General features: G+C 40.3%; 3 protein-coding genes across 5 annotated transcripts; all 3 read left to right on the forward strand.

The window, feature by feature from the left end:
- Positions 1-845: 845 nt before the first annotated feature.
- aldoca (aldolase C, fructose-bisphosphate, a) lies at positions 846-5,542 on the forward strand. Its single transcript, XM_018665412.2, has 9 exons — positions 846-2,195; positions 2,938-3,071; positions 3,235-3,446; positions 3,587-3,641; positions 3,731-3,891; positions 3,976-4,059; positions 4,195-4,369; positions 4,465-4,664; positions 4,745-5,542. The coding sequence occupies exons 2-9, from the start codon at positions 2,960-2,962 to the stop codon at positions 4,835-4,837; spliced, it is 1,092 nt and encodes a 363-aa protein (XP_018520928.1). The 5' UTR covers positions 846-2,195; positions 2,938-2,959; the 3' UTR covers positions 4,838-5,542.
- Positions 5,543-6,740: 1,198 nt separating this feature from the next.
- Positions 6,741-10,697, forward strand: srsf1a (serine and arginine rich splicing factor 1a). Of its 2 annotated transcripts, XR_001959948.2 has the most exons (5): positions 6,741-7,164; positions 7,747-7,925; positions 8,753-8,925; positions 9,106-9,872; positions 10,273-10,697. XR_001959948.2 is itself a non-coding variant. In XM_018665393.2 (4 exons), exons 1-4 carry the CDS (start codon positions 6,977-6,979, stop codon positions 9,301-9,303), a joined length of 738 nt encoding a protein of 245 aa, XP_018520909.1. In that variant the 5' UTR covers positions 6,741-6,976; the 3' UTR covers positions 9,304-10,697. The 2 variants fall into 2 exon arrangements, 1 of the variants encoding a protein (XP_018520909.1); XM_018665393.2 differs by having other exon boundaries at positions 9,106-10,697.
- Positions 10,698-11,210: 513 nt separating this feature from the next.
- dynll2a (dynein, light chain, LC8-type 2a) lies at positions 11,211-15,000 on the forward strand. 2 transcript variants are annotated; one of them, XM_018665395.2, is made up of 3 exons: positions 11,211-11,388; positions 11,917-12,069; positions 13,078-15,000. In XM_018665395.2, exons 2-3 carry the CDS (start codon positions 11,938-11,940, stop codon positions 13,213-13,215), a joined length of 270 nt encoding a protein of 89 aa, XP_018520911.1. In that variant the 5' UTR covers positions 11,211-11,388; positions 11,917-11,937; the 3' UTR covers positions 13,216-15,000. The 2 variants fall into 2 exon arrangements, with proteins under 2 accessions (XP_018520911.1, XP_018520910.1); XM_018665394.2 differs by having other exon boundaries at positions 11,214-11,388; positions 11,914-12,069.
- Positions 15,001-16,260: the final 1,260 nt, after the last annotated feature.

Consider the following 16,260-nt stretch of genomic DNA (forward strand, 5'->3'; position numbering starts at 1 on the left):
TTCATTCAGTGTCACTGAATCAGTGTCCATTAGTCTGAGTGATTATACTCAGTTATATGTTAAATGTTCACAATAAACTTGACATGACTCTCATGTTCTGTGAAGACTAACAGATTATCATTTAAATGTTCAGAAGCTTCAGACATCTCCTCTACAGAATAACCTCACATGATGTTTTTTTTTTTCTTTTATATGTAGCATATACGTACTGTACAAAACGTCAGTTGCAGCTGACAAAACTATGTTGCCCTAAGGTCCTCTCAATAGCTACTCTGGAGTTTTTAATCATATCATACAGAGAAATAGTAGATGTTCAAATTCACATTTTTCCTGAGCATTTTAAAGAGGTTGACTTACAAGTTTACACTGACAAAACATTCCCATTGCAGGGTCCGTTTAGTCTCAACTTTAATGCCACTGTGGATGAGAAATCCTTAAAGTGCTTGGAAAAAATTGACAATTCAACACCTGCAATTTCATGACTGGTGAGGCTATTAAGCCAATAAGGCATCCTCTGTCTTCACATCTAGAAATCCATCAATAAACAAACATGAATTGAACTTACACAAACCTCCAAATATCACATTTATATTGTTGTCATACTGTTCAACTGTATTAAATGGCTCTGTTGGATCAGAGATACCTGTGTTAAGCAGATGAGTCTTACAGTCATTTTAAAGCGGTTATCATATGGATGTCACACCTGGATACATTATGGCCAACTTTCAGCCTTGGGTTGACCTATTTAGAGGAGTACTCGCAAACCCATCGAGGACAACTTTAATAGGAATGAAAATTGAGGACCAGATAAAGTATCATCATTAAATGTTTTTAATTAGGTAACAGAGAAAAAAAAATCTTGAGTCCCGATGGAGGCAGCCATGTATAATTGCTGTACTTCTTGAAGTCCTGTATCTATTTTAAACTGTATCTCCTGAATGGGAGTGCACCGGCTCCTCCTCACGCTGCCTCCTGACATTGAATTCCCTCTCAGGCCCTTGTCTTAGACAGGTCCATCATGTCTGTGTTGTAGCTGTATAGTGGCAGGCAGTCCAGTGACCCATATCTAGTTTCAGAGGCACACTGACCCACAATAGTGAAGAGAGGAGTCCCCAGAAATGCCGGTGAGCCGTCCCGCAGAGTCTGACCAAACAGTAAAATTACATAAGACACCACACAACAGAAAACATGCAGTTTTTTTGAATGTAGCTTGTACTGCAATGATACAGATCAACATAAGTCAACCTCGTCAGCTAATCACGACTAAATTCAAAAGGCTGAAATACTTCTGTTAAGCTAACGATACAGGCTTGTTTAATGTCTCTGCGTTTGCACCTTACAACAAACATTAACTCACACTTTATGTGAAATAAGTTTCTGCATTTGTACACTTTCAACTCGCAGCCAATGCAACATGTACATGATACAAAAGGGGAAAAAAGTGGAAAATTCCCTCTTCAAAATGGAAATGATTTAGCTGACCTCATTATGATCTAATTTGGGCCATATTACCATGTTCATTTACATTGACTGGAACCTGGAAATGATTTCTATTTCTGAAACGTTCCATCATTTTCTTTACAGTTTAAAGCTCACAAAAGAAGCCACCGAGAGCATGAATTGCTCTGAGACTCAAACACCCCTGTGAATTCGAGGGTGAGGACCATATTATCAGGAGACTTGAAACCTTCCTCTGGGCACATTTTTACTAATTAAAATAAAAATAGCACGCCACAGGGTATGGTTAAACGCTTAAATTAGGTTGGTATAGGCGTAAAGGGTACTGACAGAATACACCATTTTTTAATAATCAGCCTGAATATAGACTTAAGCAGGCATGGTTAAAACAAAGTTTAAGTTGCAAAATGGCCGTCCAGTTAGGCACTGCGCATTTAAAGGCACTAGATTGAGTTTGTTGTTGTAAAGTGAGTGAAGATACTAAAAAAATTGCCACATCAGGGTGAAAAAGAAGCAGCTGCACAAAAAAAAACTATTGCCGTATTTAAATAGAACAGTGAATCATCAAGATTTTCTCATTTATATGGGGCAAAGGTGGGCGTACAAGCCCCGCCCAGGGGTGTTGGCTTATGAGGTGTGACACACTTGAGCTGGATACAAACTAGAGCTGGCTGACAGGGTCCGTCAGTGTTCGTCACATCAGCGGACAGGACACATTTGATTTCACTTTCTGTCAGGTAAGATCTTATACTGCTGTTTTTGTAGACTTACCTCAGGTGCGTTTAAAAAAAAAAAAAAATAGTGGGTATTTTAGGGGGTAAATCTGTATGCACCTGTATCTGGTTATTAACTGTTACAGTGTAGCTGTTAGCAAGCTTATTTCAACAGAACAATGGAGACAGCATGGGGAATCCAACTTACATTTACAGCAAAGATGTCTTTTTTTTCTTTGAGTGACTCTAAAAAAATATTTTACAACATAAAAAATGTCTTAGTTAATTTGTCTTTTAAATAATTTTTTATGCCATGGTTGTATCTATTTCCTACCTCTTCCGCCTGTTTCTTGTGCTACTATAGCATGTGAATATCACCTTTGGGAATCAAAAAAGACTTGTATCTTAATATTTTTGATGAATTATGGTTTGGTTTAATTGTAGATTTGCAATTAAAGAAAGTTAAAATAATCTATCTTTTCATTCCTTTATCAAATAATTGTGCACTCAAAGTCTTATGGTTGGCTTTCATGCTAAAACAGCTTCCATGTTTCTAGACCTGCATCTGTACAAGCTGATGCTTCAGCTGGTTAAGCACTCAGTACAACCCTGCTGAGACAATGGCTTAAAGGACCAGCTTGTTGCCACAGCCATAGTTAAACCTTAAAGTAGCTCTTCTTCATTTGAGAAAGAGAGAGCTGGAGCTGTTTTTTCCCATTGTTAATGTGTGAATAATACAATCATAAGGTCACATCTTCTACCAAAGGCTGTAGGACAGTCAGTCAGGAATGACGCACCAGTTCACCACACTCTCCGAGGCGCAGAAGAGGGAGCTACATGAGACCGCTCTACGCATAGTTTCTCCTGGGAAGGGCATCCTGGCTGCTGATGAGTCTGTGGGTCTGTAGCAACCTGGTTTCTTTCTTTTCTTTAAACTGCTGTAAACACTGTATGCTGTAAATCCTGAACTTAAACAATCACAATCAGTTCTGCCTTTGATAAAGTCAGTCCAAAAACTGCACATGTACAGATATTAACATCACCTACAACATGTTGACTGCAGGCAGCATGGCTAAGCGGCTGGCCCAGGTCGGGGTGGAGAACACAGAGGAGAACCGCAGACAGTACCGGCAGATTCTCTTCAGTGCAGACGATCGCATCAACAGCTGCATCGGAGGGGTCATCTTCTTCCACGAGACGCTGTACCAGCACTCTGATAACGGAGTACCCTTTGTCAAAATGATCAGGGACAGGGGAATCCTGGTCGGCGTCAAGGTGTGACAGTTTGTACCAACTTTAATGATAATTTGATTTTTAAAGAAAACCTTATGATAATAAATTCTCAACTAATTATTAGTTGTTTCTATGTACAAGACCTTAACATTGTTGTAACTTCTCTATCCCTTATTACTCAGGTTGACAAGGGTGTTGTCCCCCTGGCAGGAACATGTGGAGAGACCACCACACAGGGTCAGACAAAAACAGCTCTCTGCTGATCATAACTATTTCATTCATAGATATTCCCACTACAAGACAATTTTTTTAAACCTCTACCATAGGGCTGGATGGATTGTCAGAGCGCTGCGCACAGTATAAAAAGGATGGAGCCATCTTTGCAAAGTGGCGCTGCGTGCTCAAAATCAGTGAGACCAATCCATCCAGACTGGCTATCACAGAAAATGCTAATGTTCTTGCACGCTACTCTAGTATCTGCCAGCAGGTCAGGACTCAGCACATCTTGTCTATACGTCTTTGTGGTGTTATGGTCCTGTATTGTTCTGATAATGCTTCCTCTCTCGGCCAGCATGGTATTGTGCCCATCATAGAGCCGGAGATTTTGCCTGACGGAGATCACGACCTGAAACGCTGCCAGTACGTCACTGAGAAGGTGGGTTATCTTTTCTCTTATGTGTTGCATGTGCACAGGTGTGTGACATTGTTACGACAAGAGTAAGAAGTGAGACAGAGAGGAGGGGAGAAAGAATTCTGCCGTCTGTTTGGTGAAACTATGTGTGGATTACAGGTGCTGGCTGCAGTGTACAAAGCCATGTCGGACCACCACGTGTACCTGGAGGGCAGTCTCCTCAAACCCAACATGGTGACCCCTGGACACAGCTGTCCCACTAAGTACAGCCCAGAGGAGGTTGCTATGGCGACTCTCACCGCCTTGCGCCGCACCGTTCCCCCGGCGGTCACAGGTAAGCCCGAAACGCTGTCGTGTCTGGAGGGGATTTCACACAACAAATATGTGAAATCTTAAGTAGAATGACGGTATATTTTCCATTCCCTGCAGGAGTGGCTTTTCTCTCAGGCGGTCAGAGTGAGGAGGAGGCCTCTGTCCACCTCAATGCCATCAACAACTGCCCTCTGGCCAAACCCTGGGTCCTGACGTTCTCCTTTGGACGAGCCCTGCAGGCGTCTGCGCTCAGAGCCTGGAGAGGACATAAAGAGAACGAGAAAGTCGCCACTGAGCAGTTTATCAAGAGAGCAGAGGTACTTATATTTACCACAAACCAGAGTTTGTTTCCTGTCTTGTGTTGGTTTGCTTGTTCAATATCTCTCTATGTCCACAGGCGAACAGTCTGGCTTGTCAGGGGAAGTACACTGGTGGTGATAACTACGGTGATGCCAACCAGCGCACTTATGGATCCTGTCATGCATACTGAATAGCATGACAAGCCATATTTCATTTAGCATTATGTTCTTTCATCACCATAACAAGACAATTTGGAAATGAATTGTAATTGTAATGATACTAGGTACAGTATTTCAGAATACTAACACTCATGATGATGTTACATGAAAACAAATGACAGTGTGTTTTCTTGCCTTGACAACAACAGGACAATCAGAACATGGCCTTGGATATTTCTAATGCATGTATTGAATGAAAGATGTTTTTGTTAAATGTGTGCACTATGCTCTTAAATGTGACAGCGCCATAACTGAAGCTTTAAAATCCTGCATTTACAAACTAACTTGCCATGTGCAGTAAGCAAATTGAACCTTGGCTGCAGAACAATGATATTAGTTTGTATGGCTGAATTTCTGAAGTAGAATCCCCCAAATATTATGTGGAAGTATATTCAAGGTGTGCAAAGCTTCTCTGTGCGTGTGAGCGTGTGGATTTAGTTTTGCTATTTATTTAGCAGTGACCATGCACAATTAGAAATATTGCACCAGAATTAGCCTCAAGCTAATTTTCACCTGCAGTCCCTGGGCAAAAAAGTACACTCAGCACAACGATAAAATACAACTCAGTGTGATTTTATGTGCACTAACATTCTCAAGAGTATTCTCTGTGTCTTAAAGTCTTAATAAACATAGTTCAAATGTAAGCATTCAAGCAATAAAACAGTGTTCAGGTAAAATCTGGTGTGGATATTGTGTTTTGTGTTAATCAAAAGTTATATGATTGGTCCATAGACCAAACCACAGTAAATCAAATTTTTTTTCTATACTATATAAGAAACATCCGAAATAGAGATGGATTAATGGTCCACTGGCAACAAACTTTATTTCTTTAGACCTCGAACATGCTATGAAAATGATCACATATTTTCAGAAATAAATGGATTATTACTCCACATATCTGAGGATGACACTTTATGATGCTTTCTGCCTCCACTCAACTACGTTTCAGAGAAATAACGTCATACTTTTTACTCCACTACATTTACTCTTAGGTTAAGCTTAGGTTACTTTGTAGATTTTATAAACTATAATCATCAAATATTATATATTATGATGTATTATTACAGATTGAGCTACACAGCAATACCTTTATACCTTTGTACGTATACGTACATTAATCTATCAATGATTATAATTCAGTGATATAAGACACAGTATATTATTGAATTAGCCACCTTTATACTTTTACTCAAGTAACATTTTGAATGCAGAGTTTTTACTTGTAACACAGTATTTCTGCATTGAGGTATTGCCACTCTTACTTAAGTACAAGAGCTGAGTACTTTTTTCATCTGTAGTCCCTAATCTATGTTGATGTAACAAGATATAACAAAAAGTTATAGCCTTCAAATGACTGTGAAAACTGGTCATAACAAACCCCTGGGTGAAGCAGAAGAGAATAAAATAAGAGAGCAATGAAAGCAACATCCAGTTTGCTGAGTGAAATGAAATGCCTCCCCTTGACTAATTTAAAAAATACAGTAATCCCATATCAAATCTTCAGATATATGGAATAATAAACTTTTTTCCTAAAGTGTTAGATAACTAATAGACGCATACACCTTGTGTTTCTGATCAAGAGGACTAAATAAATAAATTGTTGATGGGCAATGGGCTTCCTAACTGTTTCTAATTAAAAAATGCAGGTACAAAATATACGAGTCGTATCTAAACTGTATACATATAATTCTGAATATGTAGCGCACATACTATATATATATATATGTGTGTGTGTGTGAGTGTGTGAAAATTTTGACCTGGCTGATGAAATCATCAAAGAAATGACTGTTATTACTGCACCTGGTGGATTGGCGGACTATTTCATGTGGCGGATGCGTCCGTTGTGGCTGCAGTGTTTCCGGTGTTGATGAATGCCTCGGTAAAGGAGCGCGGTTCCTGAAGAAAAAACAGGAGTAACAGACTCCGCGTCGAGAGTATTGTCCACATAGAAAAGATACCGCAGATCGTCTCCGAAGACGACTTTAATTTGTTTCTCCCCTCCGTTCGACGACTTGCAAGCGTGTGGAGTCTGATCTCAGTGTGGCTCCGTCATCCGTTTAGTATCTTGTCAGCGACCAACCGTTAGCTTAAGTAGCGAGCTGTTAGCAGCGATGTCGGGTGTTGTGCGAGGCCCCGCTGGGAACAACGACTGCCGAATTTATGTGGGAAATCTCCCCCCTGATATTCGCACCAAAGACGTGGAGGACGTGTTCTACAAATACGGAACAATTCGAGACATCGACCTGAAGAACCGGAGAGGGGGCCCGCCTTTCGCCTTTATTGAGTTCGAAGACCCGAGGTAAGGAGCTAGCTGATGCTTAGCTTGCTAGGCCGAAGGCAGCGCCATTGTGTGGCTAACTAACGCGTGTGCTAACACATTGATCACGGGCTCAGACTATACCCTGGACGCCCTACACCTTGTTCTCGTAACGAAACGTGGTGTGTGCTCTTTCGGTTTCAACTTTATGTTTCACTTGTTCCGCGTAGAAACCCGGCTTATCTCGAAAACAATAGTTTGTGAGCGTCTGTTTCGTTGCGCTCTTAATGTTAACACGAACACCCACTTTGCTTTGTTTCTGTATTGTAGACAAGTCCCGTCAATGTTCGCAACCTTGCGCTTGCTTGTACGACATGTAATTGGCGCCAGCTTGCTTTCTTTGCAACGGCTGTTTATCGAAATGCACCGATATTTTCCCTGCTTGAAAAAAATAAGCTAAGTGACTTTAGTTACGTGCACGCTTGCAAGGCGGATTAGGAAACCAGATAACGTTAGCCGCTATCATGGCTGACGCCGTCTGTGCCCGCATTTTCTTTGCATGTAAATCTTGAACTTCAAAACCCTCCGTGTGTAAATACTTAAACCGCGCTGTTTTATTAACAGGGACGCCGATGATGCGGTCTATGGACGCGATGGTTATGACTATGACGGCTACAGACTGCGTGTGGAATTCCCTCGGAGCGGCAGGGGCTCCAGAGGCGGTTTTGGAGGGATCGGTGGAGCTCCCAGGGGCAGATATGGGCCTCCATCCAGACGCTCCGAGTACAGGGTCATTGTGTCGGGTAAGCAAACTAATCAGTTATTTATTAGAATATGTTACAGGAAAGCGGTTGTTATTATAGAATACTGTTCCCTAGATAGCTGTTATTGTTTTGCTTGTATGATGAGGGCTTCTCTTTTGAGTGCAACTTCTAGAGGCAAGGTCTTTGTGCAGTAAACATTGCAGAGTTGAGCTCCAGGTTCAGTGTGTTCTCCATTTAGAACAATAAGTTAAATATTTTAAATATCTATCCATCAAATCTAATGTGCACAAATGCAAATTTTCATCTACTGTCCCCAGCCAGATGTTAAAAGAAACCATAGAGGTAGAACATTTTATTTAAATTTTATATATACCACATCTTAAATATGCTCAATAGTAGGCTGCAGTTGATTTGTTGACAGTCTGAGAATGTCTTGTTTATCTTGTTATCAAAACAACCAACCTAGAAACAACTCAGTTTACCATCACAGAAGACTAAGAAAATCTGAAATTACATTTGAGAAGCTGAAATGAGAGGATTTTGGTATTTATTCTTTAAGGGTTCAGTGACTGAGTATCATGATAGTTGATGCAATAGTACAATGCACATCAGCAATAAATACCACACAGTATAACATAGCTACAATCCTTAATAAGTTCAAATGAGATGCGCACAACATTACTGGCATAATACGAATATTGTTGACTTAAGCAGACCTCAGCAATAATGTGAACTGAAATCCCTGCATCACTAAATCTCACAGCTACCATTTAGGGAGACAAATTAGTCATGCAGCTCTAACAAGTGTTGGAGTGTCTGCACATTCACCACATGTCAGCTAACATGATTTTCATCCCGTCTTTTAGGGCTCCCTCAGAGCGGCAGCTGGCAGGACCTCAAGGACCACATGCGTGAGGCAGGCGACGTGTGCTACGCCGACGTTTTCAGAGATGGAACCGGGGTTGTAGAGTTTGTGCGCAAAGAGGACATGACCTATGCCGTTCGAAAGCTGGACAACACCAAATTCCGCTCACATGAGGTATGTGTACTGATTTGATTGTAACTGTCATGGATAGTGTTTCTTTGCTGTGTCGAGGTGAGTACTGTGAGGAAATGTCACATATTTTGACGCACACCTGGCCCTCATTTCCATCTATGGCATTTGCACCATAGGCAGGAATGTTGTCTTTTCAATGTCAAGTTCTCTTGTGTCCGCCAGGGAGAGACTGCTTACATTCGTGTGAAATTAGACGGTCCCCGCAGCCCAAGTTACGGAAGATCACGCTCCCGCAGCCGTGGCAGCCGGAGCAGGAGCCGCAGTCGCAGCGCCAGCCGCAGCCGCAGCAATTCCCGTGGCCGTGGCAGAGGATCGCCCCGCTACTCGCCTCGTCACAGCCGCTCTCGCTCCCGTTCCTAAACATTTCTACCACTGATGTTTTGCCCTTTTGATGTATACCCCCCTGTTTTTACCTCTTATGAGTTCCTCCAGATGTCAGCTATTGATTTTTAATTTTTGCATTTCATGTCCTGATGTCCTTGTGGATGATCTTGGTATGTAGATGTACCCCCTCCCTCCTTCCCCCTCCGTCACCCTTTCCCCACTCTCTCCACCTGCTTTGTCCTCTTGTTTTCTCCCTCTCTCTTTTTCTTGTCCTCAATTTTTGCAACATTAGAAATTGTGCTGTGTTGAACTTCAAAAACGTTGGGTTGTCATAAATTGCACTCAATGTTTTTGCAAGTATTGAAAATTGAGTTTTGTTTTTGTTTTTGTTTTTTTTTTTTAAAGTTAGCTTCTCTCATTGGATATGTGGGGTGGGCTGTTTGGACGGGGAGCCCAATGCTTAACTGTATTTTACCCTTGTGTCTTCCTTTAGACATCTGAAGAGAAGGATTAAAGTGATTTGGAATAAAACCATTGTGGAGCACATTTCATTTGTATGGTCAGGATAGGACATCTAATTGAGGAGCAAACAGGTCGAGGCAATGGTACGCTTCATATTCCATAAATTGAACGTTTTGATCAGTTGCCATATCATGCATGTCATATTTAACAAAGCCATATGTGCTGTACTTTGTTATATATATGAAATTTTTAACATGCTACTCTGGCCTGTGACAGAATAAGCAGTCCTAGATCAAGTGTTGTGATGTAAGTGTAACATCTTTGCTGTCAAATGTAAAAATTCTGAATCACTACTTTGTTGAAAAAGCGTCCCACTTCTAACGTAAATGTCCTCAAATGTTTTAACTTCAGGGAGCGATAGATTTTGTGGCATTTTTTTTCTTGGTCTGACATGAGTGCTCAACATGGAAAAAAAATTAGGCCCAAAAATTTTGACATTTTATTCTAACGGTCTGCCTCTGATTTTCTTCCTGGTATTTCAAGGTTTTGATTGGAGGAGTGGCTCAGTGGATCCCAATCCTTGGAGCTGGATGAGTGGATCGATTAGGGAAGGGATAGGCAAGGATGGATGCTCGGAACGGGATCAGTTTTCCAGGATTCAAATGAGTTGATTTCAGAACTAAATAACGGGGGAGTCCCAGAGCAACTTTTTTTTCCCTAGTAGGCCCTCCCCCCCTGCCTATCTTTTAAAGTTTTTCAGTGATAATGGCTTTATTTTACAAGAAAACGAAACTGAGGACCAGGAAGTTGGATCAAAGGATGGAATCGTAGATGCCTGGTATGAAGGAATTAATTAAAAATTGGGGCGGTTGGGAAGGGGTTTTATTTGGGAGTAGTTTGTATGTTTTATTTTGCTTAATCTTACTTTTTTCTCTTAGCATTTTCAATAAAACACTTTCAAACAAGGACACCATAGTTTGTGATTATTTAAAACATAAACCCAAATATCATTTATGTGACAACTGGGCATGTATAAACTATTTATTAAAGCCATCTTCCTTGGTGTAACTGAAGCTACAACCCAGTGCATTGCTTCTACCAGACTTTAAACCAAAAGGAATAATTTATTAGTAAAGCTGCAACCAGCTGAGCAACAGATCAGCTAGTAAGGCTGTTTTTCTCCTCAAAATATCTTATGTAGATGACAGGAAATATACAATAACACAATTATAGCATTTATGTTGAGTATTCAAAGCTACAGTGTCCCTCGGCTGTGACGGTGACTGATGAAAAAGCCCGTACTCACAGCCAAGTGATACCTACCTGCGGCCAAGGTCTCGTTTCCTTTTAGCCCACAGTCAGTGGTGTATACCGTGAATGATGCATTGTGGGATGAAATAAGATGCCGGCAGACAGGAGCTGGAGAAAAACGCTTGCAACACGCGGGGAGGCTGCGGCCCAGCCAATGGCAGAGTGCAGCATGCAGCAGAGGGGCGGGGAGCTCGCTGGAGAGAGCACAGCAGAGAGCCAACCTACCTACATGCTTATTGTGTAAATCTTTAAAAAGCAATTAGCCGCAGCATCATCTAAACCTTCCCCCCCCGTGGCTGGGCGAAACACATATTTGCAAAGAAGTGTTTTCAGACGGCTGAAGAAAAGGTGAGTTGCAGATTTCCTAACGTGAAAAAAAGATTGACTTATATGTCTTGACATATTTCTGATTCGAGTTTCTCTTGTGATGGTGAGCTTTTACTGTATGTCTTAATTCATTTCGACTGCTCAGACATATGTACTGTGTTGGCATGGTTAACTGAAGGCGTATTTTTGCTTGAACAGATAATAAACTAGATACATTTCGATACTTTTGGTGTCCTGATGCAGAAGCTGCTTTTATCGCAAAGTGATTTAAGCCAAGTAATTTAACTCCACCTGTATCAAGTTTCGCAGCCAATCTATGCAACGCTCAAGTCATCGTCCAGTTAAGAATATAAATAGAAATACATAAGCATAAGTTATGATTATGAATCAGTGCAAATGATAGAAAACGCTGTGCCAAATGGCCAATCTTCTGCGTATGACTGATGTTTGAGATGATCCGGCTGGCCTAAACCATCCCCATCACCACGTGCGGTGTTAATTTTCAGTGCAGTACGTCTGAGTGAACGTGCACCTTCCTTCCCATAGCAGGCATCATCATCATCCTCAACCATGACCGACAGGAAAGCTGTGATCAAGAACGCAGACATGTCCGAGGACATGCAGCAGGACGCCGTGGACTGTGCCACTCAGGCCATGGAGAAGTACAACATAGAGAAGGACATTGCAGCTTACATCAAGAAGGTGAGACAGGACGGGTGCATGGATGGATCCAAGAAGAGCTCCCTGAGCTTACATCAGTGGCACATGATCTGCCGATTCACAGCCTTTTTTATTCTCTGATCTATTTTTGGTCAGTGTGGAGACTAGGCTCTTATGATCAGGGCCGTAGCCAGGATTTTTTTTTATTGCTGTGAGTTCATGAGCCCATGAGTCCCCCGAAAGTACAACCATACTTCTGACATTTTGACACCAAAACGAGGTTCTCTACAGTTTTTCCTCTCACATATTTGGGATTTTTCAGATTTTATGTTTACTGAGTTTCCCAACATGAGGACCACACATCACATTTTATTTGTGCAGCACCTTTAATAAAGGTTTGGACAATTCACACGGCTTCACAGGAGACCGACAAACTAGTAAGACAATACAAATATAAAAAGTTAAATGATTAGAGACAAGTAGTCACAAAAAAGAAAATGATATCACTGAAATAGTAAAAACCTTCGAAGGGAAAATTAATAAAAAATGTAATAATAAGACATATCTAACAAATTCCTTTTGAATCCTCTGTTTATTTTAATTTGTGAAATTTGATCCCGGGCACAATAAAGTTTACCATATTTATTTATTAATGTTGATAGTTATGCATTTTATTTCACAGGAGTTAAGTCTAAGTATACTGAGTCTAAAAACACTGTAACCAGCACAGAAAACACCAGTTGGTGTAAGGTTTTAGTTGTTTTAGACGGTTGGTTGAATAACACAAGCACTTATAAGATTTCAGTTTGGATTCTGGGAAATTAGAAAATGTTCACAATTTTCTGACATTTTATACCTGAAATAATTAATGATTTATAGAGAAAATAATTGGCAGATGAATAGGTATTAAAAATAGAAGATGATTGAGCTCTGTATCCTATATGGTAGTTATGGCTTTGGTCGTTATATGTAAGGCAGCATTTGTAAACTGCAGCCTCCGATTTTGATTTAGAGTGGATTCATTTTCTTCTTTTGGGCTTTTTTTTTCAGGAGTTTGACAAGAAGTACAACCCCACCTGGCACTGCATCGTCGGGAGGAACTTCGGCAGCTACGTCACCCACGAGACAAAGCATTTCATTTACTTCTACTTGGGCCAAGTGGCCATCTTGCTCTTCAAGTCTGGCTGAGAAGTTTCTGATGGGTATTGAGGAGTTTTTCTCCCTGAACCTGTATCGGAAATGCACTGGTGGCTGATGTCTCCCATACACTAATAACGACATACCATAATGATGCAAAACCGGCCGTGCGCAATTGCATGGACTATACACTATTTAATATGTATGTTACAGTAAGTTTACTTTTCAATAGTTGCCATTTGAATGCAACTGAAGTAGTTTTTGTTGATGCTGTTAAATTCTAGGTTGTAAAAGACTTCAACGTGGCCCTTGATTGTATAATAAAGGAAAGCTGTAGAATGTAGTGGTGCATCTGCTTTCCTTCACAAGTGGCATTGCCAGACCCTGTTATGAGACTCCATCTGTCGGTTTAGATGGTAAAATCATACTGCGTGCACCAGTTTAACAATTCGTTATCAAGATTCCAACCTGTGATCATGAAAAGAAGTTGGTTAATGGAGCAAAATTGTCAGGCTCTATTCACACAATGAGTTACTTCACTGCAAGAACATACTTTAACCTGACAGCATGAGTTCAGTTATTACCGCTGTCCCACTAATCTTCAGGAATTATGTTGTCTGGAGATTCATATACAAAACCTTTATTGTTTTGAATTTGGATTTAAAGCAAATCCCCAGCAGAAGGGAAATTTTAGCAGCCGTTTTCAGAAAAGATGTCACAACATCCAACACACTTGACATTTTGGAACCAACACAAACCAGTGCAAGCATTTCTGGGGTTGTTTAGTTTGTCAGTGCTGAAATTTTCACTGTGAAGAACGACAGAGCAAATAAAAGCTCACATACACAGACCTTAGCCTGTAATGTCAGAGTAATAACACTACAGACCGGTTACCAAAATCTCCCAACTTACCTACATAGATTTCAGTCTTATAATCCTGTGTTTCTGCATGTTTGGAGGATAATAACCACAATTTCTTTAACTGTCAGACACAAATGTAGACTCATCTTGGAGCTGAATAATTTGCATTATTTAACTTTCACTTTTGAGTATGTAGATATTGGACTGAGCCGATGTGTGTCTTGTCCCAGTAATTGCTATAAAGCAGCATTAGGAAGGTGATTTAGATAGAAACATCTGCAGTCAACTCTAACAAGGCTACCAACACCCGTGTGTATCAGATGGTTGTGTCGTCTTATGTGGCTTGTGATTCTTTCAAGTTGCATTATCCCCAGCATTTATTTTTGCATTGCCAGTACTGCCAGACACACAGGAAAGACAAAGCATTCGATGTTGGGACTTTCTAAAGCAACAGTAAGCAGGTGTACCTTTTGTCTAGCACACTGATTTTGGCTTTTCATTTTGTTATGTCAGTATAATTAGTTTGAAATGGCAATGCACAGTGTCTGGGTGTTGATGGAATGTGTACATTGGGAGGGCAGATTGGAGAGATTTAGTCCATGGAGTTAGATAACACCACACATTTCTTGCTGTGCGTAAAGGCTGAGTGTTTACTCAGCTGTTTGCTCCCATATTCCAGCTATGGGTGAAATGTGTATCTCACACGTGTTAGCTTGGATTGTTTTTGAGGGATGTCTTCCTAACTATTGTCGATGTTAACTGATTTAGTATTGTTTTCCTCTGGCATGTATTTTTGCTGTGTAAATGTAGGAGCCGTTCCAATGCTGTTAAATTTGCACAAAACGTGTGCCTGTCATTGCTCTCAACTGTAACCGGCTTGAGTACAATTGCACTTCATTAGAATTATCCAGTAGGTTGCTACAGAACCAAAATCGTATAAACTCGATAAAATAAAAATTAATTGTTGACTTATTACACTGTGGTCTTTTATTCTGTGGTTGTCCGTTTTTGCCCGAAACATTGATTGATTAGTTAATGTACAGAAAGTAAATCAATGCTTTAGAGAATTAATTATTTAGTTAAAGGAAGTATTTTAACATTTTGGGAAATGTGCTTGTTTATTTTCTTGCCAAAAGATTAAACAATTTATATTACTGTAACATCTGAACAGTTAGCATAAACCTACCTCCAGTACCAGCTGTTTCCTCTTGTTTCCAGTCTTTATGCTAACCTATGCTAACAAGCTGCTGGTTGTATTTATATTTATTTATTTAAAACAATAGTTGTATACTTTGGGGAACATGATTTTTGGCTTTCTTACCAAGAGTTATATGAATATGTTACTCAGATATATGTCCAATAAAATGTTGAAGCTACTGCCAGCAGCTGGCTAACTTAGCTTAGCATAAAAACTACAAACAGTATCAGCTAGCCTGGCCCTGTAAATGTATCTACCAGGGCCTGTAAAGCTCACTAATAAACATGTTATATACTGTTTATTAGATATTACATTACTGTAAATATCTAGCCTTTTCCAGTCTTTGTGCTAAACTAAGCTAACAAGCTGCTGGTGCTTTTTAATGTAGAATATATATAATATGAGAGCGGTATCAATCTTATCTAATGCTAAGCAAGAAAGCAAATAAGCCTAACCTTTGCTAAATAGCAATGGCAGCAGTTGTGGTATAATATCCAATTCTAATTCATAGTGTAACAGTTTGCCAACATTAGCCACCATAAGCTACTGGTCATACGAGAAAGCAGCTTAACTGTTCAGTGTATTGAACTAAGTAAGGGTACACTGCATTGCCTGTGGCTTGATTTTTCATCTGTATAGGGAAGATTGTTTGTTTTTCCAAAGTAACATAGTGTGACATTTATAAAGCAAAAATTCACTAATTTTAGCTTCTCAAATGTGAATGCTTATCTCCACCTTTGTTTATTATTTACTATGTCACTTTTATGCTTTTGCTTTTAGTTGTACAGTTGCATTATGTGACAGTGCTGTAAAAAACATAGCAGCCAAATCTACTGTGAATCACAACACAATAGACTATAGAATAGGACAACAAAAATCTATACAGTGTGGGCTGACAGAGCAAGATGGATGAGGAACATGCCACACAGGCTTTAGTATCCATGCATTAAAGCTGCATGGCACACAACTGAGGCTCAAGTGGTCTTGTGTGGAAACCGGTCCTTAGCAACAATTGTGAGACCTTCACTCTCAGAGAT

This window comes from Lates calcarifer, linkage group LG21 (genome assembly GCF_001640805.2).
Source record: "Lates calcarifer isolate ASB-BC8 linkage group LG21, TLL_Latcal_v3, whole genome shotgun sequence".
Taxonomy (NCBI): Eukaryota; Metazoa; Chordata; class Actinopteri; family Centropomidae; genus Lates; species Lates calcarifer.